Source organism: Lagopus muta, chromosome 8 (assembly GCF_023343835.1).
Source record: "Lagopus muta isolate bLagMut1 chromosome 8, bLagMut1 primary, whole genome shotgun sequence".
Taxonomy (NCBI): domain Eukaryota; kingdom Metazoa; phylum Chordata; class Aves; order Galliformes; family Phasianidae; genus Lagopus; species Lagopus muta.
The window spans coordinates 10,319,567-10,344,970 of record NC_064440.1 but is presented as its reverse complement, the minus strand read 5'-3'; the positions used below and the strand labels follow the sequence as shown (position 1 = coordinate 10,344,970).

The window sequence follows — 25,404 nt, the reverse complement described above, 5'->3', positions numbered from 1 at the left end:
TTTTTTTCTTTATTTTTTTTCTCCTTACTAATTGTGTTCTCTATATTTCTGAGCCATGGCTGCTTCTGTGCTATTCTATTTATATTTTATTGACATGCAGTACTGTTTGGTCCACGATGCTGCCTTGCTAGACCTTTTATTTGCCTTCCTCATCATGTATATTGAGTACTTATCATTCCACATCCTGGTCTTCCACATCCCCATTTGTTTAAAGTCTGTAGCATGCTGTTATCTGATATTACACCATTACAAGGAAATGTGGCCAGATCTTCATAATTCTCTTTACAGAGAAAACCCAGCAGCTTTTCTTTTTTTGCTTCCTTGTTCTTAGTTCCTTGTGTGTGAGCCTGTTGCAATTCAGCTCCTATAATCAGAATGGACTGTCAGTGTTTCTTTATCACATTAGTTCTCCATCTCCGTTTGAAGTCTTGCTTGGGAGGGGAAAAAGAAGTCCTCCTTCAAGTTCTGCAGTCTTGTTGTCAGGAGCAGTAAAGCAGTCGGGTAGGATTTATGTATCAGAGGCTGGCTGATAATAACACTGTGCCAAAAGAAGTCTTTCATTACTAACAGTTGTTCTCCGATTTGTTTTTCTTTGTCCTCCTCTTTAGAATTTGGGATGGTTTCCTTGATATTTTCCGCAGCGTTGGCCTACTTCCCCTCACGCCCTCCATTCCCTCCCAGTGTGGCTGCAGCTAGTCAGCGGCTTAGCTACAGGAGGAGCTTCTGCAGACTCTTAAGGTAAGTCCTGACTGAGCTTCCACTGAAGAGATCAGCACCTGAATAAATGAACGCAAGTGTACTTTAATCTTCTCACTGAACAAACAAGTTAGTTTGTAGTGCTTCTAAACCCAATCAAATAAAATATTAATGCTGAAACATTAAAAGATGGTAACTACGAGAAAGCAGACATTAAATTTTAAATGAGTCTATTCCAAATCTTCATGTGAGCATCTTCCTGCACCAGCACTGCTGGAGTCATTCTGTTAGCATGGCTGCTCTCATGCAATGCTTCTGTTACATCAGGTTATACAAGATTGTTAACAGTGCGCATTCTGCTGAGTGTGAGGTAACAGTTAACAGGGCTGAACGAAACTAATTAATAAGCTGCTTTCTTCCATGCTTTTTATAATGGAATGAACTTGGGATTTGCTTGTCATTCAAGGAGATGTACAAATGCCTTTGTTCAGCTGTAGGAGCAATGAATGAAATATCTGAAACCATTATATCATCCGTTAGATCTTACTAATTGTTAAAATATGTGGGGTAGAAGTTCTGTTTCTGGACAACTTCAGAGATGAATTAGTTTTCTCTAAATTTAGAGTTTGAAAAAAAAAAGAGAAAAAACATTATAAAGTGGCATCTTCAGCTTTACAACTTTTTGTTATCTGCTTAGATTTAATTTTTTTTTTAATTTTGTTTTATTATTATTTTTTTTTTTGTGAAACAATCCCTCCCTCACTGTTTGTAGAATGTCTTGTGTAATGGAAATATAGTATCAAAGCAACTGTAACATAAATGCTCAATAATTGTGGAGGTCTGTGCCTGGTGTGTGGTAATGCATAGAGGAGCTTGCTGGGGCAGAAACGATCGGTGATGCAGAGTATGATTGATTCCTCTGGGGAGGTTCAAACTCTTGCTGCAGTTTTTAGCATGTAGTAATATGAGATGAATCTATATAAAATGGGCTGCTTAAAACTTGATATTGTTGGAGCTTTGGGCACTATTGTTTTCTGACTCTAAATAGTTGGGTTTTTTTTAAGAGTACAGCAAAACCAGCACCTCCTGTTATCACTGTTTTTATCTGGTGGGTTTGGAGGCTTTTGTTTCAGTTTGGAGGAGTAAATTTTTTGGAAAAAATAATTACTCCTATGTGCTCATACTCAAATAGGCTGGTAGCTGGGAGAAGATGTGAATACAGCTGGCTGGTTAGTCTGCAAACTGACCTACTCAGGATATTTAAAAAATAGCAATTCCCCTAAGCACACTTAGCACTCCCAATAATGCTATTAAACACCCAACTTGGTGTGTAGTGAGACCCTGCCTGAGGGCTGTGTTGTAAAAATGTTCCTGTGGAATAGAAATCCAAACAGCAACCAACTCTGCAGGTAAAATATAAAATTTCTGTTGATGGTACTCTTTTTGGGAGCTCTATAACTACTATATTGCTCATTCAGCATATTGTAAATGCTGGGCCCGAGATACTGGTAAGTTCAGGAGATAAGCAGCAAAACTGTTTTTCCATTCACAGTCAACCAAACTTAGGAAAACAAGGTAGAGACACATGTAATCAGCAGAGTTCATCATGTTTCAAAGTTAGGTAGATCTTTGTCTTCCTTCCCTCTGGTCTTTATGTGTTCTTCCATTCTACCCCTTATCAAAGGCACTTCTACATTCCTCTGTACTGAAACAATCAACAGTTCATCATTAAAACCACTTATCTTGGGAAGCCTTTCAGCACCAATCTGTCAAACAAAGCAGGGGTTTATAAAAGAAAACTATCTGCTGTGCTTCAGGAATAAGTCCATCATCTGGTTCATTAGGCTTTTAACCTCTGTTGCCTGCCTAACCTAGATCTGTGATTCTTGGAAAAGAGAGTCTTTCTTTAGACCTTGTGGTATAGGCTGAAGGTGATCAGCTGATGACAAGGAGGAAAATGTGATTTTCTCCTTTGTTGCAGACTTGCCCTCTGGTAGGAGAACTGTATGTGTAAGGTGTGTGTGAGCAGGTCAGCTGACTTCACCTAAATGTACACCAAAAAACATGCTTGAGAACAAGAGGTCTTCATCACTTCCTTCTTCTCTGCCCCAGGCTTCAGATTTTTGCTTCGAAAGAAAGCTGTGTAGCATAACTTTACCACTGAAGTCATTGACCTCTTTTCTTGGGTGCCAAAGCGATCTGTGACTTCTTCACAGCTCCCAAGCTTCTTCATGCCTTCAGGTTGTTGAGCAGTCTTCTTCATGAGCTGCGAGGGAGTTGCTTCAGAACATGAATTTTTCCCCTGTCTTGGAGATTCCTGCTTCTGGCAGATTATAACAATTAGCTGATCTGGGGTTATCTCCTGATACCAATTTTCTGAGCCTGAGAGTCAATAGATTAGTCATGCTTTGGGAGCTAAGCCCAATTCTTTTAACAGTCTATCTCACACTGTGACAAGCCTCGTTTGAATTTCATCAGAAAAAAGTACTGTGCCCTTTCTCAGTTTCTTAGGTGAAGTAAATATGTTTTTTTCCTCACTGCAGAATATAACAGAAGCTTCCATGGGAGAAATTCTCTTACAAGTAAATAGTTGATAATAATATAAAGAGAAAAACAGTGGTTTTCTTTTTTTTTTTTTTTTTTTTTTGCTTTCAAATAATAAGATGCCATTAGCCAGTTATGTGTCTTTATATTTTTCAAGGGGCTGGGTAAGCAATTTTGAAATGGTTTGGTTTTTTGTGCATCATTACTTCTTTCATGAAACTTCCACATGACATCCGTGTCCAGCCTGGGAGCTGTTTGGAGTGTGTCTCACGTTAATAGACGTTGTCAAAGTTATTCTGAAAATGCTGACTGACTTTGACAAGGCTCTCCTGTGAACCAGCCTGTTGTATGAATTCTAGTAACATTAAGTAGAATTCGGAAGAGAAACAACAACAAAACAGCAGAAGAAAAAGCCAATTTGGCATTCCAGCAGAATGATTTAACGGAGAGCCTAATGCTGATATCCTGTCATGAAGGCTGATATGATGGAAAACAGTGTGGGTTCACCAGCTGATGGTGTGATAGACAGCACATTTTTCTATTTTCTGTGGAGCAGTTGCAAAATAGCAAAAACAAATACAAGTTGCTGAAGCCATGAAGAGTGAAGCTGATACTTAAGACGTGTGTTTCAATTGGCTTTGACATTTACTGTAGTCAGTGCTAGCTGTTGCTGTACAAGGGGACTAAAAGGCATATGGTGGCTGATGCCATGCATCCTTTCTCCTGGTTGGTTTCCTTAACAGGGAGACTGGGCAGGTTGGCAGTGTGGGGGCCTCTGTCTCTGGAGGATGGTGTGATGCAGAGCTGGATCTCTGGTATTGCGACTAGAAGTTGAGTGTGATGGAGCAGCTACTGCATGTGCCATTTTGTCACATTGCTTGAGATAGAGAAGACCTGGGTCAAGCAAACAACCAGGTGCTTGCAGCCCAAAGTAGCTCATTAATGAAGTTCAGACAGATAATGAGTTTGAATACTGAGCAAGTGTTGCTTTGGAGGAGTGCATTCAAAGTTGTTACTTCTTTGCAACCTATAATATGGCTATATAATGTCCATGCAAAATGGGAGTTTCCCTTTTATTTTATTCTGCAGATACTGGAACAGTTTTTACATGGATAGGATTAAGTAACATAAAACCTGCCTGCAGAGATGTCAGGATAGCACAGGATAGACTAGACTTGAGAGAGCAAAAAAAGTTGTCAAGAAGACAGCAAATGCATTAGCATTTGGAGAAATATGAGCAGTGTGTGGAAGAGTTGTTTTTCTTTGCCTTTAAAAAAATAAATCTGACATGAATGATATTGAAAGAGCAGGATATGTTCATGTGATATAAATTTGTTATTCAAGATGAGGATGTGTGAAAAAGAACAGTGTGTAGAAAGAACAGAGTGCTGGCTAGAGCGCTTTGAATCTTCTAAGGGAGTAAAATAGTGTAGGCTCAAACCTCTCAATATTTTGGAGAATATTTTCCCTCCCATTTGGTTTTTGTAACTGTGTGCTATCCAAGTGCATACTAAGGAGCTGGTACTACTGATCAATATCAAGTTTGCATAAATTGTCTAGGGGGAGGAAGGGTCACGCTTTGTGTTTACACAGGTAACCTGTAACTTAAAAGCATCATTGTTGGAGGAGTCCAAAGTATGTTTCCTGTTTTTATTCCCAGATTGAAACATTTTAGAGGAAAAACTGGGATCTACCTTTGTAAGGGTGCTGCATTTCACTTTGGTTACAGTGATGAGGGGATGAGATGGGGTGGGATCGGTGGTGATTGTTGTCTGGCAGCTCTATAGTTGTGTATGGTGAAGATGATAACACAACTTTGCTTTATCTTTTGCTGAATACTGAAGGTTGATTAATTTTAATTGGGGGAATAAAGCAAACATGTTGAGTATTTAGACAGAATGCTACGCTTGTCTGTGTTTTGATAGCTCAAACTGCCAGAATTTTCTACTGTTGTGTTTGTATCCGCCTTGTTATGAAAGCCCTCCCTCTCAACAAAACAAAAAGAAGTAAAACCACCTTTAAAATTTTTTTTTAAACAGTTCAAAGCTCTGCTTTTATGCTTGAAATATGCTTTTCTTAAATTGAATTAGTGCTTTTTGTTCCTAACATACACTTAGCCTAACTAGGTTGCCCATTCAAATGCAGAATTGCTTGCGGAAATGAAAAACATACGAGCCCAGCACATTATGAAAATGGTTGGATGTGGAGAGACTGGCTTTTCTTAATGTCATCGTGCTAAGGCAGTAACATCCCAGCCGCTCAGATTTTAGTGACTTGTCTGGATATCTTTGTTGTTTTTTCTGACTCACTCATTCTTCAGACCTCTGCTATTTTTCTTGATGGGCAGAATATAGATTATGACTGTAATTTACTCTAGCAGCTAATCTTGGTGCAATTTCTAATATAAGCTTCAGCTAATTGCATTTGTTTTGTTTTCATAGCAATTTCCGATTCTTGATGATTGCTTTAGCCTATGCTATACCACTGGGTGTTTTCTCTGGCTGGTCTGGCGTTCTGGATTTGATATTAACACCAGTTCATGTGAGCCAAGTAAGTATCTCCTGACTGATAATCAACAGCTATTTTGTAAGTGGTATGTTTTTATTTTGCACTAACATACAATTTTGTCAGGTTTTTATAATACATATGAACCACTTTTATACTGAAATGTTAAACAAAATAAACTATAGCTTTGGCATTCCAAGCTGTCAACATCCTTCCTGTTGACTCTCAGCTAGTGGGTTGTAGTTTCAGAGCTGTGTACGCCTTTTGACAAGAGTGAAGAGGCAGATAAACAAATAGGAGTATTGTTGGCTGCAGCACCTTTAGTAATAGAAAATAATGTTTACCAGATGAAAAGGATGAAATGGGGAAAAGAGGATTTCTAAGCTTTTGATAGAGTACAGTTGAAATCCAGAGGACATTACTTGAATGATTCCATAGAGGAATCACATCTAGGGCACAGGCTAATTAGTCATACTTCTTTTTGTAGAAAACTTTGTTTAAAATACTCTTATAAAGGTCTTGCATCTAGCGTTGATGTTGGGAGAGTGGGGCATGGGATGAATTTGCCAGCAGTCTGCAGCCCCTGTGCAGCATTTGTTTTGAAAATAGCATCATCGTACTTTCTCTAACAAATTTCTTTATTTTTCTTCTTTTTTTCCTGTCAGGTAGATGCAGGCTGGATTGGATTTTGGTCTATAGTTGGAGGCTGCGTTGTTGGCATAGCAATGGCAAGGTAGGAATAATTGCACCCACTTTTTCAACTGTTATTTTCATTTGGCTTATGCTCTTAATAATATAACTTGTTTTTTCTCATCTTTTAGATACTTGGAATAGTAAATGTGTAGTTCTGGGATTATGTGTTTCTTGTAGAGCAGTGTGTTTTTGTATTCCATGTTACTGCTCTCTGAGGGTTGAGAGCGCCACACTTGTCCCTTGATTCAACAGGTTAGTCTGTTAGTCAACTGTTCAACTGTTAGTCCTGACAAGCACTTCCTATGTGTTCTTTTAAAATGGTTATTGTGAATTCAGCTGCCTGCTATTAGGGAGAATCCATTATAGCCCATTTGGAAAGCATTGAAGGAATAGTGTCTGTCTCATTGCATCAGTAATTTTGGGCATGTTGATTCCTGAAGAGACATTGAGAATGTAGCACAGGCAAGTTAGACACAATGATTGTATGTTCCACCACAGAGAAATTACTGTAGGCCTGTTTTGGCATCTTGCTGGATTTCTGTATGGTGCTTTGTTTTTGTTGTTGTTTTTTTCTTCTATGCTGGTATGGGTTGCACTATGGCTGTACCTATGCTTTTTGTATATCCAGACATGGATATCTCTGGCTATCATGAATGCTGAATGATTTGAGAAGTGGAAAAATAAGGAATGGGTTGCCCTTCTTGAAAGGCTGCTGCTTTTTAAAATTTCAACTAAAGTCCCTTAAAAATAATAATAATAAAAACAGAAGAAAAGAGGAGGTGGGAAGAAAGGTTTTCTGGAGGTACTTGAGCAGTGCGTTTATGAAACTGCTTAAAACCAGCTGCATGGTCCCCTTGCACCTGAGTTTCTAAGTGCTATCTTGGCTTCCTTATGGCCACTGTGGTTCTGCAACATGTTCCTCAAAAGAGTGCAGGGGTCTGTCATAGCTGTTATTGTGGCATTGTGGAAAAAATTGTCACCGTAGGACAGAATCTACAGATTTCTTCTACTCTTTTTTAACTTAACATCATAAAATCATTCAGTTTGGAGAAGACCTCTAAGATCATCTAGTACAACTTTATACTTACTACCAATATTTCCCACTAATGTCCCTCATATGTCTCTCTGGCCCACCCTTCAGCCTAGGGCAAGGCATCTTCGGAGTACACAATGCATAAAAATGTGAGGCTTCTCATCCTGACATTTTGCACACTGGCTAGCAGCTGTGGTGGAAGAGGAGGAAAAATCCCCTGACCTAGGGAGGAGAAACAGCTATGTCTCTCTGGTCCTCTCCAGATGCAGGCAGAAGGGCTTAGTCTGTCAAAACAAAGCTCACACCCTATTTTCTTCAAATCATTGAGAGCCAGAGCTCAGTATGAAGTATTGTTCTTAGAGAAGTAGATATTTAAAACTACCTGCTGTAAGTGATCTAGGTGCTCTAGCAGGTTACCTGATGGTAGCAGGTGCCGTGCCAACTTAATCCTTTCCATCATGGGTTCACCTCTCCTGAAAGTCAGGACACTGTTAGCCCTCACATTGCTAGGAGAGAATCTGCTGACTCGGTGCCAACACGCGAATCTCAATCTTTATGGTAAATTAATTTATTTAATACATTGTCCAGATTAAGTTTCAGGAAATGCTGACTATCTCCTTAACTGCTTCAAAATTGATTTCAAACCTCACTGAACACCAGTACTTTGTAGCATCCAGAGATTTGCTTTTAGGTAAACTGAAAAACTAAAATATCAACAGTCTCTCTCCAAATATGTCTTTCTAAATCGGGCAATACATAGTTGAAATGGGAGGGTTTGCACACACACTGTGAGGGAGGGGGTGATTTGCCACTCATGATGGATGGCTCTCCCTCTTAGGCCTATTCAGCATTTATCTGTGTAAGGCTGAATCAATGACGAGTCTGACTGTAATCTGCTGAAAGTTGTAATTAGGAAAATTAAGTAATGATTCTTGTCAAGGGTGACAAGCTGATGTATTTCAGTGTCAGAACTATGATTTACCAGGCAAGCAGCTCTCTCCTTTAACCACTCCTCAGGAAGCCAGATTTTTTTTTTCTATTACTTTTTTCCACTAATTTATCAAAGCAAAATTGGTACAGTTTAGGAAACTGCCCTTTACATTTTTGGCAATGCAGATTCTACTATTTAAAACAGTAACAATCTGAGGCTCATACTGGAGCACTTGTTCCTGCACATCACAGTAGGTGTTTAGATCATCTGTATTTAAAGTTGTGCCCAGTTTGGTAACACATCTAATTTTTGAAATGGTATGAATTTTCCTCAGCACAATACATAAATCTACCTACTGCTGTCCCAGTAGACATGAACTTTAGATATGTTTGGCTCATTTGTGTGATGCATTTTTCTAATTGAAAAGCTCGGGTTATTCTGGGCAGCTGGCAGCTTTTGAATGACACTGGCTTGAAGAGAGGCAACGTTGAAGAGGCATGTTCATATTATTGCATGGCAACTTAAATCTATCCCCTTTCCCCCAAAATTTTCTGTCCACATTTGCTAATGACTCTAGATATTTCTGAGGTTTTGTCATTCACAGCTCAATCTTTCTTTCTGCTTTTAACCTGCAGTGTTAGTCAAAATGCTGAAACTTTATGACATGGTGATAATTTCCTTAGCAACAGACGGTGTTGTCAGCAACACAGGTTTGTGACTTTAGCTATAGGATCCAGCCTAGGCTGATTTTCTGGGTTACAGGAGGCTGCTACCAACGGTAGGCTGAGAGATCTGCGTCCTGGGAGTGATAAGGGAAAGCGTATGCCATCTGTCCTGGTGCACCTACTTCTTTAGCAGATGTAGACGTTCCAATACATGCTAGATGGTGAAGAAGGATGGTGGGGATAGAGGGAACAGTGATTTTGTCTGCTAACAGAAAAAGCAGGGAGTCTTTGGGGAAGAAGTCTGAAATTGACACGTTGAGAAGCTTTTAAAATTGCTGATTTTGACCTTAGTGATCTTGAGGAATAATTAAAGAAACTGACAAACTACTGAGAAAACTACAGTGATCCTGACTGCTGGATTTGAATTGTCAGAAAAACGCAACAGAAACAGCTAGCCTCTGACTATTGGGGATTAATGCGTAAGCCACTTAACACTGCAGTCGTAAACTTCTAAGATTATATACAGCATTGATTTCCCTCTACTGCTTATTGAATTACTTGCTGCTAAATTCGATGTGGAAGTAAAGCTCAGGGAGAATCAAAATAAGAGGAAAGAAGTGATAATTTTTGCAGGTGTCATTACTTGTACATCTCTTTATGGTTTGTAAAGAGCTGGGATTCCTAGCCTCCAAAATGTAGCATTCATGTGTTACATCAAGTAGGCTGTATGGTATCTGCCTGTGAAGTGACTCCTAACCAAGGCAGAAAGGACAATTTGTTTGCTGTGAACCAGCCTAGGTGGATTGTGCTGCCATCAGCCTAATAGAAGTAGACAAGAAGTGCAGAATACATTCTTTTGACATATGTCCAGCCCAAAGGCATATTCCTAACCTACAGAAAATTACTAGTGGGGAAATGACGTTGCCTTTTCTTTTTTAGTATCCAAGTTGAAATCCTTTTGGAAAAGAGCATTAGCACTGATAATTACAGTATGTGACTGCTGCTCAGATGCATTATGTCATCTTGGAAGAAAAATGAAAAAAGATGAGGAAAAAAGCAATTGAACCATCTCCTGGTATAAAGATCATGTTTACCTATATGTAGGTGTATAGTATACAACACTGGGACAGGTGTGTAGATGGGGATGGCACAAAGACTTATGGTGTCTGGAACATTTCAACCCAAAACAGCCGCTGGCAGAGTGACCGTGTGTGAAAAGTTCCTGCTTTGCCTGAGCCATTGAGAGCTCCATCACCAATTTCTTTGAGGTTCAGAAATTTTTCCACCTAGGGATTCTAGTACAGGGAGTTGTGTTGTTTCCCATAGGAATGAATCTTGAAAGTTAACTATGTCTTGAATGAAATGCATCAGCCTACTCATATGTTAATTGTGCAGTGAGTCTGCCAAGGGAGACTGGCAAACGCTGGCAAAACAGCAGTGCAAGTATTGGTGTGATGTTATGTCCAACAAATGCAAGAGGAAAAAAAAAATCCTCCCTACATACCAAGTATTTTCAGTTGATGCCTTGTGAATTTCTTGTTTTGATTGTTATTTTGTGACAGCTAGAAAATCTATGGCACTTCATCCTGACAGCTAGAAATATCACCATTCTATAAAAAGCATTTACTTTTATTTCTGAGTGTGAGAAATGATTTTTAATTTGTTTTTATGGTTTCCAAAAGGTTTAATGAGAATTTACTGAATTAATTGCCAACCATCATGTTTAAGTAATGTGAAAATTAGCATTTGTACTGCTCTGATCTGTGGGTTGTTTTTTTTTTTGTTTTGTTTTGTTTTTTTAGATTTGCAGATTTTATTAGGGGCATGCTGAAATTTATTCTGCTGCTGCTTTTATCTGGAGCAACGTTAGCATCAACCTGGTTCACTCTCACCTGTCTAACTACTGTCACCCATCTGCCTTTAACCACAGGTATTGACAATAACTTTAATTTGTATTATTTATAGTCTGTATTGCAGATGTATGCTTGCAGTCTTAAATCAAATATGTAATAAGTTGGTCAGGTATCTTTAGCTGTAGGTAATTTTACCAAGAGCAAAAGAAAAGGCTTGGAAAATCCTTCTGTATTCTCTAAGAAATTTTTAAGTTGCTTCATACAAGGATTAAGACCAAACAAAAATTAGTAGAGTAACCTAGACTACACATTTCAGATTTATTTTGGGATTGAATAATTTTCTTCTGCTGCTGTTTAGGAGTAACAGTGGTGATATACAATAATAATAAATAATAATCCTGTGAATGGAAGTAGTGTTGCATATAATAAGAAATAGTGACATGTCTGGGAATGTAGGGCTTTGAAACTTGCATTAATGCTTGGAAACATGCTGCAGTTTAAACTAAGGTGAGCCATGGTATCTTCAGCTGTCGCTACAATATGCTGTCCTCCCCCCCTCTACTGGTAGTATCTTCGTGCAGGTTCAGGGGACAACTCCAGCCCCAAATTTACTCATCCTTCCCATCAGAAGGATGGGAAGTAGCTGTTGGCAGAAGTGGAGGAAAAGATCAGAGTTGTACTCATGTTTCCAGTTGACTGGACCCGTATTTGAAAATCAGCACTGCTTTTTTCTTTTTTTCTAATCTGTTCTTCACCTTCCTATCTGCACCAAAGGATTGATATACCCTTAATTCCAGGGCCTTCATCCAGCAGAATAATGAGTAATAGTAAAACTAAATCATGAAAATATAAAAACCATGTTTTTTTTCTTCCCTGTATTTAATAAAGAGGTTGTTATGGAAAGTATTACATAAAATATTCCTTTATTCAAATTAAATTTTACTTTTAGTAATGTTCTTGGCACATTGCGTGTGTCATAACTATAAACCAGGAGTGGGAATGGCAAGTTGAAATACATGATCAGTTCAGGAGAGAATTTCACCCTCTGGATGGTGATTGGTCAGATTCATGAGTTATCTTGTGATTTCAACTTTCTTCAAAAATTTTTTCTCAGAAGTAAAACTTAGTAAATAAATCAGACTTCATGGTGGTTGTCATAACAAATGACTACACTTTTCTTCTCCATGCCATAAAAGCTCTTACTTTTTTGTGCTTGTCTGCTTCATTGCTACAAGCCTGCAGTAATGTAAATTTGTACAGTAACTCTATCTTCTGAATTGATGCAACAAGCCAAATGTCCCTTCAAGTCTATGCATAAGAATGAAGCAGAGAGGTTTTCAGGAGGTGAAAGTCATTACAGATGTATTTGCCAATGATCCAAAACAAAACCCAACTCTGATTGACTTTTTTTTTTTTTTTTTTTTTTTTTTTTTTTTTTTGTCAAATTGCTCAGCATGCAGGGATTCCTACTTGTCCAGAGCATATTTGTGCATTACTGTCATTACTGTGCTGTTTTTTGTTAGATTAGTTTTATTTTTGTTAGGTCTGCCACTGTCAAGGCATAAGAGCGTATTGAGATATTTAGCACATCATGTGAAGTGTGCTGAACTTAACATCCCATCATAAAAATGCAGAAACTGAATTCTTTTCATGCATGTTTGTTCTAAAATGAGTAGTTCCTTAAATTGAATTGTAAATTATCTTTTGGGTTTTTCAATCTGTAGTGTTCATACACATTTCCCTGGAAACGTGGAACTCTTTCCTGTAAAACAAAGGATTATTTTGAATAGAAATGCCATCAGTGTGATGCATACCTCTGGAAAAAGAGTCACAGAATCACAGAATTGTAGGGCTTGGAAGGGACCTCCAGAGATCATCGAGTCCAACCCCCCTGCCAAAGCAGGTTCCCTACACCAGGTCGCACAGTCTGCTAGGCCAGTAGGCATTAGGCATCAAGGCCTGATGTATAACCACCAATTTGTTTCTTTTTTTATTCCTTTGTTGTAATGTTTAAACTTCATAGATCATTTGGGGAGGTTTTGTATCAGCTTTTTCTGCTAAAGTTTATAAAATAGTTGTAATGTGCCTGTTTATTTTAGATCCTCATACACGAGAAAGCAATGGCATATCTTTATGAAATACAGTGTTATGGATGAAAACACACAAGCTATTTAAGCTAATTTATGGAACTTCATGCTAGATTATTCCTCAACATAATGATGCGGTACGATGATGACCTGTGCGTTCCACAGTAATTGGGAGAAATGGTACATTTGAATTGATTTTGATGAGCTTCTTTCTTTTTTTTTTTTTTTTTTTTTTCTTTTTTCTTCTTTTAATTAAAAATTGAGATGTAGAGTGTATCAGCCAAAATATTAGAGATCTACTGCAGGCCATTGTCTGCCTGCTTTCTGAAGTGGTTTGAGATAGCTGCCTAGGATAGACGTCATTCTACATACCTGATGGACCAATGTTGACAGTGGCCTTTCAGGTGGTTGTCCTCTGAGTGTTCTTCTATGGTTGGAAGCTGGGAAAAACAAAACTCATCATGGCAGAGTTTTTTCTTTGTCTGTATGTTTTTGTGATTGTTTGTAGTAAAATCTCTGTAATTGCTTCGTACCTCAGAGCTACTTTGCAGGCCTTGCTGAAGACCTGCTGTAACACAGGGATCAGTATGTTACTGAGGGCAACAGGATGTGACGAAGCCAAGGAGGTGAAAGTAAGACTCTTTGGCTTCTTTCAGTCCTGTGGCAAAGAACTCCAGTGTTTGGCTTGGCAGCGCTGATCTGCAAGTGATGGGTCTTGAACCATACTTGTCATGGAATCTTATTCAGATGCTGAGGCAGAGCAAGCAGGGTTCAGAGCTGACTGTAGAGAGAACTTGTGTATCTTTGTTCTTGTAAGGATACTTTGCCTTCCAGCGTGCTAGCTTCCATTTTGTGAGAGGTTCCCTCTCTCGTTCTCTCTCTGATGTTGTTCTCTTGAACAGATCAATGTTTGCCCTATAAAATCACAGGCATTGCCATTTTCAGCAGTATCTGGAGACTCCTGAAATACCCAGATGACCTGGTGGAGTGCTGGTGCATTTTAATGACAGGTCACTGGGTGTGATGAGGAAGCACGATACCTCATGGGTGTCTTTATACTGGTCAAGGTGTTAGTGAGAGCTTCAGCGTAGAGATGAAGGCAGGTTCATCTCAGCTGATAGCTGATTGATCTACAGGTAATGTTTGCATCCATAGGTGGGCCTTGCCAGTGATTTCACCAAGTCCAAAAATAGTGTTTTCCTTTAGTAGGTGGATATTGCCTAGCACATATACTTGTTCCCCTTTCTGAAAACCTTTTCCTGTTCTCTCATCTGGTCTCCAGACTATTTCCTTACCCATCTATGTTTGCAGGCAGGCAGGCTTTTGAAATGCTGAAATGAAAAGAGAGTTTGGCTGATTATTCATCCGAAAAGAAGGGGATGGAAATATCTAATGACTATTTTTGTTTTCCAAAAACAAACAAAAAAACACTTTTAATCAATATACTTTGTAGCACTTGTAGTAATATCTAATTTAAAGACTGGAGGAGGAATTGTATTTGAGAAAACAGACACAGCAAAGAGTTTCATCCTGCACTTGTTTGTATAACACACTCCTAATTCCTTATAAATAGGCACAACATCATCTAAAGATCTCCTATAAAAATGTAATTACTTAGAAGGGAGACCTTTAATGTAGATATTAAAAATCAATGACTGCTTTGTGTTTCCTTTAAATTATACTGTTTAACATTGTTTGTATTGTATAATACGTGCACTGCTTTGCATTATCATGAAGAGTTTTTCCTCCTGCCACAGGGTGAGACAAGTTTTATCTCAGTTTCTGACTTCTGAATATATCTCCAGAAGACTTTAGGGAAGGTGTATTTGGAGTCTTGTGTGTGAGCCATAACAGACCCATAACTGCCAGTGTGGAGAAAAAGAAAGCAAGGCAGTAATAACAATGCCATCATAGCTGCTGTATCTTCTATTGCAAACACTTCTCATCAGCTAATCATAGCTCTTAAAAATCCTTCATTCTGAAATTAGTTTTTGTTTTAAACAAGAATTGTCTTCTGAATTTTCTTTTAAGAAATTCTAGTGTATATTATTTGCATTTTTCAGCTAGTTTCAAAGACCGTTTTATATAGACATTGGGTATTAAAATAGTTTTCTCTGTTGAATTCCCAATGCAGCTGCTGATCTCTCTTTCTCTGTGCCAAACCCATTGTTAGTTTGCTTTGTACCGAGCTTCATTATGTGAATTTATGTACAAAGGGAAGCTTTGACCCCAAATAATTGTGTAACGCATTGTAATGCCAGTTTCAGTATCTTGTCACTTTGTGTAGCTGGTAGTATCTCTGGATACAAATGCCAGCATTTTCTAAAACTTGATAATGCAGTGCTGGTTGCTTGCAGCTCAGATGGAATGTTTTCAGCCTAGCATATCAAGAATATTCTAATATTTATGAGCACATTCAGCAGAATTCTGCTTTACAAAATCTTTACTGGTGCTGCTTGGCAGATACTCTGAATACTGTGGCAACTCTGCGAGTTGATTACTGTATTTAGGTTAAGCAGTCTAAGCATTATTTTTCAGGTTGAGCAGATTGAACATTATAAACACATCTGTCTCCCCATCCTCATCTGCGAAGCACAGTATTGAGAAAGAGGAATATTAGTTATGTAATACTGATGGTTTCATTATTTGAGTTTAATTTCTTTACTATAAACAAGACATACTATGCCTTGCTGCCTCAAAGGATAAAATAGGCCTGAAAATATGGAAACTGAGGTTTGTTTCTTATTTCTAGCTTCAGCCTGTTGCTTATGGCTCTGAGTAAGTCTCTAGGTAGGTCTTATTACTTCCCCTCCTGTTGTACTTTTCCAACTTGTAAGTTTGCAGTAATGACCTTTGTATTCCTGATGGGGGGTGATGATCACTCACCAGTTTCTTCTGTTTTTTGTTTTTTTGTTTTGTTTTTTTTTTAATAAAGCAAATACTCTGCTTTCCAAGCAAGTTCTACTTGCTTTTCTCTTGGGAAGTATATTGAACAAATGCAATTTGATCAAATTTTTGTTTACTTTTATGGCTATATCATGAGATAAGAATTTGATCAACACATGCTGGAATAGAGATTTATGCAATGAGACACATTGACGTTATAAATACAGAGTATAGAGACATCCTTCTACTGGTTTTGGTTTTTTTTGTTATTGTTTTTTTCTTTATTTGTTGTTGTTCCTATAAGTGATTTATAATAAAAATTGCTGTTTTACCTTGGGGCAGTCACATTTCTCATGGAAAAAATTGAAGGCAACTTCTTCAATGTCTATTCTTAATGTTGCCAATAGCAAGGATTAAGTTATGGAGAAGATTCTCTTCACTTTAACAGACTTGAGGGAGTTTGATAGGAACTAACTTTGACTTGTTTAGCTCATTTGTGAAAATACTGAAGTCCACGAAGTATTCATCCGCATAAGGCATTATCCTTTCATTTTGGCATTTGGGATGCTATTATAATCAACAATAACAAAATGCCCCAGATCTCCGTAGGCTTCACTTAAATTGTATGCTATGCCCACGAGGAATGTTAAGTTGTTTTTACTTTCCTGTTGATTTATATGAAGTTTGTGCAAGTCTTACCTCAGTTTGTCTGAGAACTATTGCAAAATGTACAGTATTCAAGAGTTCTGTCAAAGGACTTTGGAAGAAGATGCTTCTTTGTACTCAATACTGCACTGGTGTCTGCATTTCTCTAGCAAATGTATCTGTGAAATACTTTTTAAAAAAAAATGAAATGGTAATATTTCTTATTGTTCATTGGAAACCGTCCAAGTTGTATGTGCCAACAGAACGATAAGAACCATTTAGACTGGTGGAGATCCTTCCATTAATTTAATTTAGTTTTGGATTGAGCTTTGTAGTTGTAGATCAGTAGTGATGATGGTGTATTTTAAAATGAAATTTGTGGATGTGTTTCAGAACATCCTGGGAAGTTCTGGGAATTTGTTTGAATGTCTGAGAGAGAAATGCAAGACGCCTTCTGCTGTGTTGCAAGCTCATCCAGGAACAAACAAGTGGATGCTGTCACTTAAACCCTTTCCTCATTCTAACTCCTAATTTACTTTTTTCTATTATGAAGCTCTTGCCACAGCAGGTAGCTGGGAGGAAATAAAGTCTGTTTCTGGGTTACAGGCATTAATTTATCTTCCTGTAGCTAACAACTTGTGGTAGAGAGGAAGCTGAAATGGAACCTGATTACTTACAACTTTCTCCTTTTTGTGATAAGCCACTGTGGCAATATCAGTCCCAAATCACTGCCTCACTTCATCTAACAAGTAACATCTGTAGTGACATTATATTGACTCACTTTGTTCCTTGCTTTCTTACTGGCATTGCACCTCAAGCAGGAATACTGCATGGCTGAAAGACATTGGAGGCTCCTCCCAGGGTAGCTCCAGGCCAGTTCTTCTAAAGCAGCTGTGCTTTGGATAGGCATGTTGCTTTTTCTGCTCTGCTTTGCAGTGGTCAGTGTGTGAAATAGCTACCCAGATCTTTAAAATGTGACATTAATGGAAGTAGCTTAAAGAAACCTAGACCAGTTCTGTTATTCATGGATGCCCACAGCTGCCACTGTCTCAGGTGCACACTTTTGCACATAGCTTCACAGGCAGTTAATTCCTTTTCCTAAGGAAAAGCAGGCTTTTTCATACTAATAGCATGACACAGTTCCCCGGAGGATGCTTCTGTCCAAACATGTGCTTACTAGTTGTTTGTCTTTGATAGGATTTAGAGCATAATATCATACTAGCTTCTTGGCAAATCATTTTTATTATTATTTTTTTTTTTTTAATTTGTCAGCACTTTCATATCCTTATATTCATTTCCATTGACTGTCATCGAGATTGTCTTAATCGAAAAAACATTTCCTGTAAGTTCAGCAGCTGTTCTCCTACAGTATACAATCCTGGTAGTTACATTCATTTGGTGCAAGGTCACTGCAGTAGGAAGGAAACAGTCACCATTAATAGGTGGTATTCTTCTTGCTGCAGTGCCTTGTTGCCCTTGAGCAGGAATGTTAGGTGTGAGCCACTCAGTTTGTGAAGGAAATGTCTGGAGATCCCCACAGTTTGGAGGCATGCCGCCTCCCTGGTCTGACTGCTGGAGTTTGAGGGAGAGCATGAGTCATGCTGCAGAGATGCTGTGAGCAGCCCCACTTCTGCTGCTGCTCACTGTAACAGCCAGCAGCTTCATGACTATTTCCACTGTTTGGTGTTAGAATATGGAATTCCTCTTTGCAATTACATGGTTGTTGTTGTTGTTGTTGTTTTGTTTATTTGTTTGTTTTTGCTTTTGGGAAAGTTCTGGATGTTTTCTAGAAGTTGCAAATAGTTATCTATGGATATCTTCAATTGAAGGTAACAAGTAGCAGATGTTCATTTGTCTTTGGAGATTCCTTGTATTTCATCGCCAACACAAGCCAACACAAATTTCCAATAGCTGAATTCCATGTTCAGATTTGCTGTGTACATCTGAAAGCAGTTACAGAGCAATAGAGCAATATGCACTAACACCCTCTTATTGGATGTTAACAAAAATTGTTTTTTTATTTTATTTTTTTTTAACTTGTGACTCAGAACATTCTGGTATGTTTGGGGGAAAAAGAAAAAGCAGAGTGGCCAGCAGTCCCTCCTGAAGTTATACCATCAATATCACCTTTCTGGCTGAGTCTTCTGTATTCTTTTTCTTGTCCAGGCAAATCCTCTGTAGAGAAAGCATTGTGTCTCTGCGCCTTGCAAGCATACCACATCAAATGAAGGATCTGATAGATAACCCTTTCTGCTCTATCTTTTAATGCCTTGATCTCTTTTCCATGATTCTTCATATTTTAACAAATTGTGATGTTAGGCTTCTTTTTAAACTGGAAGTGTCCTGCTTCCTTACAGCTTTGCAGTTGGATGACTGAACAGTGCTTCACAAGATGAAGCAGAGATTTTTCAGTTCTCCTCTTTCTAAGACAGAAGAAAGCAAAATTAAACTGAAAATGTGTTGCCTACTTTATATAAGCATAGATATCTGTACAAGGGGGGAAAAGAACCTAAGAATTTAGTAGCAAACTTCAGTGAGAAGATGCTATAAAAAGTTTTCCTATGACTTAATGCTTTTGCATCTGAAAAATAATACGCTTTACGCTATCTTGTCATTTTGTTGGAAACTTGAGAAATTAATTTCCTCACCTATATGCCTTCTAATTGTTTCCTTATACCTTACAATCATGGAATTGTAGAACGGTTTGTGTTGGAAGGGACCTTTTAAGATCATTTACTTCAACCTCCTGCTATAGGTACCTCCCTCTAGACCAGGTTGCTCACAGCCCCATCCAGCCTGGCCTTGAATGCTTCCAGGGAGGGGGCATCCACAGCCTCATTGGGCAACCTGTTCCAGTGTCTCACCAACCCTCACAGTACAGAATTTCTTCCTGACATCTAGTCTAAATCTATCCTGTTCCTCTTTCCATCTACCGTCGACCTTACATGTTATGTTTTCTTGACTGGTAACTCGGATCAGATTGCTGGTCCAGATGTCATCTTGTTTCCTAGACAGAACTTAGCAAACTTATTTCAATTTCTGAATTCAGTGCTAAATTCTTCTGAGATTTTCTATTTTTCAGAAGTAAAGTGTTTGGCAGTGTTGGAAATCGTAGAACAAAATATCTGAAGGTACTGAAGAAACATCTGTGTTCTTCTGCTATTCACCCAAGACAAATAAGCTGTACAGTGGTGAAAAATATGCCTTATCAAATACATCCCATTCCTTCTAGGCACTGGATGCCCTTCATTTCCTATTGAAGCCAAATGGGATTCAACATGTTGCCACTCAGGCTTTGATGAATACTAATGTCTTGTTATCTGCTAAATCATTAGTATTTATTGGTAAAATGGAAGCAAAATTAGTCCTGACCTTTAGGGCTAAGTCGGAAGGTTAATCTGTGTCCATTTCCAATTCACAGCATTAATTGCTCCCTTCTCTAATTGTACACAGGACAATAGTTACTGTTCATTTCAGAGATAAATCAGACTGTAGGTGATGGTTTGCATTCATAATTCTGTGCTTATTTCTTCTTACAAATGAATTCTAAGTCACAGAATGTCTCTTAACAGGTTCTGTTTTAAGCATCAATAATTAAAAAATAACAATTAAAAAACCTCTTTATAAAATAAAAAAAAAAAGCCAACAATGCATGCTTTCAACCTAATACTAGTGGGACAGTGGGATGTGATATAGTTTGTAATACACAAAGGATAAAAAAAAAGTTTGTGTTTTTGTTTGCTCAGATATTACTGTTCATGACAGCTCTGTATATGGGGAAAAACACCAGAGTGAAACTAATAGCTGTTTTTGTTTCTCTTACAGCCACACTGTATACATCCTGTATTTTGTTGGGCATATTTCTCAACAGCAGCATACCAATATTCTTTGAGCTCTTTGTGGAAACAGTCTACCCTGTTCCAGAAGGAATTACCTGTGGAGTTGTCACCTTTTTGAGTAATGTGTTTATGGGAGTGCTTTTGTTTTTCCTCACGTTTTACCACACAGGTAAGAAATATGAGTTACTTCGAAAATGTAATTCCCCGTGAAGACATACCCTTGTCAGTAAGGAGAGGAATTTGCATATACAATTTCTGTTAATAATCAAATGCATGAATCCCAGTTAGTAGCAAGGGAAAAGAACTTGAATTGTCCTTTTCTACGTGCCTGTTAATAAAAACAAAATGCTTTTCTTTGTAAGATGTATGTAGACATGTTCCACTTGAAATTTGCTGTAACCAGAGCTCATCAAGATGCACAGTCATCATATTTTTGTAAATTTTTATTTAGATTTTTATGGATAAATATTCCTTTAGATAATCCAGTGGCCCAGTGAGGCAGAACATTGTCTTGTTTGATATTTTCATCAGCATCTTCAGGTTTTCTAATCTCGGGAGTATTATTTGCTTCCTCATAATTTATAATCAGACTTCAAACTTGCTGTTTAATAGACTATAATAAATTCTTATTACTCTCCTATGACAAGATGAGCTGCTTAGTGAATGAGGGAAAGGCTGTGGATGTTGTTTACTTGGACTTCAGCAAAGCATCTGATGCTGTTTCCTGCTAGCTTTCTCCTGGAGATACTGATGTGGATGGCTTGGATGGATGAGTTGGATGGATGTTTTGTTTTGTAACTCAGAAGAGACTGGTAAATTTCAGAATGAAATGTGTTTGAAATTAAAGGTTACAGTGCAGTGCTACTTTTCAACATGGCTTGTGTATCTTTCTGACAAGTAATTATATGTAGGTTAATGATTACATTCTGAATTACGTTCTGTGGACAAAAATTGAGAAAGAAGATTTTTTTTTTCATGCTTTTACTGAATTGCGTTGTTGTAAAAAGTGGATTCTATCCACACCAGCCTCCATGTACGATGTTTACTCCTTACATCTTAAAGAATGCTTTTATGATTAATATTAATTGGTGTGAATTCTGTTCACATATATTATTATTTCCAACATTTAAACCTGAGCTGAAAAGATGGTACAGAATATTCTGAGGATATTTTCAACATTTTTTCAGAGTAAGGTGTTCTGAAGTGCTTAAAAACCAAGGAATTGGGACACAATCTCTTGTAATATTTGCATACTCTTAATTTCCTGTGACTGAAGAATTGTGCTAGAGTGAATTTATTCCCTCATGAACAGGGTATTTCAGGCCATTTTATTCTCTAGCAGGTATACCTGAAATTAGTGTATTCACACACTTGGAATCTTTTCCCTATTTCTCCAAAGGAGGAGGAAGAAGTTATCTGTGCTCAAGATGATCCATTCTCAGTGATGGAGTATCAGAAACGATCAAAATTACAGATGTTTGTGATCGCTGGAGGCAGTCAGTGCTGGTGGATGCTATTGGCTCCTTTGATAAAGGAAAAATCCTTTAGAATTTAGATAATGATCTTAAATACTTGTTTTCCCTTTGAATCAAATACATCTTCTAATGACATCTAAGAAGCTTATGGGTAAACCAGAACTCAGTCAAATGTATCGTGTTCACTCCTTGCTTTTAGGCCAAATAATCTTTCAGTAGTTTAAATTTTTATTTCTTCTCATACTGTGATGTTGCAAAGGCTGTGAAAGAATCGAGCAATAGAAACTTTCCAGTGCATTGAAGATTTTGGTCCATCTAATTTGGTTGAGAAGGGAAATTCCAACCTTCCAGAAACCTCAGCCTAGTTTCTAGTGCTGTGCTCTGAGACCAAAAGCCTCGGCTTCTGGATGTGGTTTCTTACAGGGAATTCCAAGTGGGAACCACAGAGAAATCAGCCTTTAGCTTTGTGTGATCCATATGTTAGCATGAAGCTCCAATGCTGTACCAAATTCTGTGTCGTAAAAGACATGAAGGGTTCAGGAGGAAAATGTGGTCTTTCGGGTTATACAAGTTCAAGTATGTTTACCCTAATTAAGGAAGAGTATTGCTTCTCCCAGAAAATAGTAGCATAGCTTTTACCTGTGAACAATATTGTCTACTCCAAGCCTAGGAATATTTTATTAAGGTTTTGATTGCCTCACCAAATCTGTAAGTGTTGTGAGGAGAGGGGGTTGTTGGTTGTTGCTGGTTCTGAGAGCTTGGTTTCCCCAGCTTTGACTCTTGTCCTTTGCATTGGGTAGTATAAATTGTGCTTTGTCTTTTAGCAATGTAAAGTTTATGAAAGTAGCAGTGCTGAAGTCTTGATTATGATTAACTCAGACTCAGGGAGAGCTTAGCTTCTGTAAAAGTCAATAAACAATTTCAAAAAGAATGAAAATATTTTTTAGTAATATTTCATTATAACGTTGACAGATTTTAAGGAAAAGGGTCATACACTTACTTCTAAATGACACTGCTAAGTAGTACAAAATATCAGGCAGTAGTATTTCTTGAATGTGGAACGTATGTTTTTAGGAGCAGAATGTTGCAACTAACAGCTAAAAAGAGCCTGCTGAGCAGCAGTTAGTGCAACTAGTTTTAAATTGCATTGATTGCACTACTCACAAGGTTTGTCTTTTGGAATTAGTTTTCCCTCCTCAGCCCACGTAGCAGGTTTGATTCAAAATCAAATCCTACTGCTTCTTATGCTTTTAATTTGTTTTAGTTTTCAATCTATAGGAATCAAAGAACTAATGAGTAGAGTGTTCAGAAGTGGTTTATTCTCCATTAGCAAGAATAGATTATTTTTTTTCCCCCTTTCTGCATTGACAGGCTGGTAAGAAGCATTAGTGTTAGCTGGAGGCATTGGTTTTATATATATGTATATAGAAGTCCACGGAGGAGTCCCATAGACCATGCTAACCATTTATTGATTGTGAAGCTGTCGAGATTTTGTTAAGAACGCAGCAATTTCCTCCAAACCCACCAGCCATGTTTCTAACTGACATTAGAAGTCTTAGTAGCTTTAAACACGGAGCATGTTCAATAACTAAGATTGGTTCTGTCTTCTGCTTTCCAGAGTTCTCCTGGTTCAACTGGTGCCTCCCAGGATCATGTCTGCTCAGCCTGCTCCTCATCCTGTGCTTCCGGGAATCCTACGACAGACTCTATCTCGACGTCGTTGTCTCTGTTTGATAACACAGGACTGCTGACAGGTTGGGAGAGACTGAGTTGACTTTTACAGTCTGCACATCTGCCTGGATTTGCACAGCTAGCCAGAGGGGGGAAAAAAATATACAAGATATAATTGTGGCTTTATTAGTGAAGGTGAGGACAGGATGTTTCTTATATTCAAGCCCACTCAATTTGCATTCATTACAGGCAGATGAACGTGCAACTTGAGTGGTCATAAAGATGCCTGAAATGCACAAGAAGAATATATCTGATGTACAGTTTCCAGTGTCTGACCTGGGTTTCTCTATTTGAAGGCTGTTTTGTTCATGTAGCAGTGAGGTGTATGTTAGTGTGAGTGTGTGTGAGAGAGCCAACTCAAGGTAGTATGCACTGGGGTACTGGTAACTTTTGAGTCTTCTATCAGAATAGGAACAGTGAATAATCTCACCAAAAAAAAAAAAAAAAAAAAAAAAAAGGGAAAGGAGGACAAAAAAAGAGGAAAAATCTTTTTTTTTTTTTTTTTTTTAAAGATCTGTCTTCTAAATTGCCAGTCATTTATATACTGTGTCCATTAAACAGTTAAGCTAAAATAATTTGGTGCTGTACACTACATTTACATTCTAATAAAGTGATTTCTGATATAAGACACTGGTACCAGGGCTTTTAGCCATACTAAATAGCAAAACAATCCTTGCAACATTGCTAGGTGTGTGTTTGTCACTGTGGTGCATGTATAATCCGAATGATAGCTGTAGCTGCCACTGAACGTGACTTGCACAACACTTGCCTCTGAAATACCACCATGGTTCTGTATGGGCACACGGCATCTGTGGTACCTCAGAAGTTTACTGTAGAGTCAATTTTTGGTAAATTTTGCAGTTTTAAAGGCCGCCACTGTTTCACCTCTTCATGCTCCATCTCTAGTACTGCCTTTTGTTCTTTTCTACTGTGAAGACCTGTTCACACCGCTAAGTCCTGTTGGTGTGGATGTGGATTTGAGTCCTGGTCGTTCTCTTCTGATGCTCTTAAGATATGCATGTTTTTTTAGGATTAGTTTACAATCGAGGGTGCCTAAGCAATACTGTTTGTTAATCCAAGTCTTTAAAATCACAGTTTCCTAAAATATGTTTATAGTTTGCTGGGGCACCCCGATAGCGAAATGACAATGAGAAATATCTCATGAGTTCTGGCATAACACGGAAACATAATGCCAGCTCTTTTTATCAGAACTAATTGGTGGTCATTGTGGCCCTTACTTGAACGTAAATATTGAAGACACTTGGAATAGTTTTTTAACTCAATTTTAAACTTGCTAATAATTTCTTAATTCTATTCTTATATTTCAGTTCATCATCATTTACAATATTCCCTGTATGTGTGTGCTGTGCTTTGTGTTAGGTGTGCGAGTGTGTCTGCATGTTTATATCTATGTATACACAAATATAACTTATATATATCTTATACATATCTTTATAAATATATATATGAGTTGTATAAGGGTATGTGTTTACATAGGTTTATTTTAAATATTCCTGTCTCTGGATGGTGGGTATGCCACTATTTGTAGCTAAACCAGTCACTGCCGTGAATGAAAATACACACACGGGCTGTCTGTGACATGAATTTTCTTTTCATGGGGTGAATGACTTCCTACTGTAGCTGTTTTATAATACGGAGCGCATGCACGTGTTGGAGGAGGTTGGTGTGCAGAGTTCTGTGTCAATAGAAGTTTGAATCAAACGCCCTTTGCTCCTACGTGGGGCTCTTCTCTGTCTTTCTTGAGTGATACAGACACTGTAAACTCACTCAAATAAAACCTGATCTGAGCACTACCTTTCA

General features: G+C 38.0%; 1 protein-coding gene across 1 annotated transcript in view; it reads left to right on the top strand.

The window, feature by feature from the left end:
• SLC49A4 (solute carrier family 49 member 4) overlaps positions 1-25,404 on the top strand; it is a 58,555-nt gene extending 33,151 nt beyond the window's left edge. The window contains exons 4-9 of the mRNA XM_048953851.1: positions 609-738; positions 5,682-5,790; positions 6,411-6,478; positions 10,870-10,997; positions 20,364-20,546; positions 23,471-25,404. Coding sequence (XP_048809808.1) covers positions 609-738; positions 5,682-5,790; positions 6,411-6,478; positions 10,870-10,997; positions 20,364-20,546; positions 23,471-23,586 — 734 coding nt within the window. The 3' untranslated portion in view covers positions 23,587-25,404. The remainder of the gene's footprint in view (positions 1-608; positions 739-5,681; positions 5,791-6,410; positions 6,479-10,869; positions 10,998-20,363; positions 20,547-23,470) is intronic.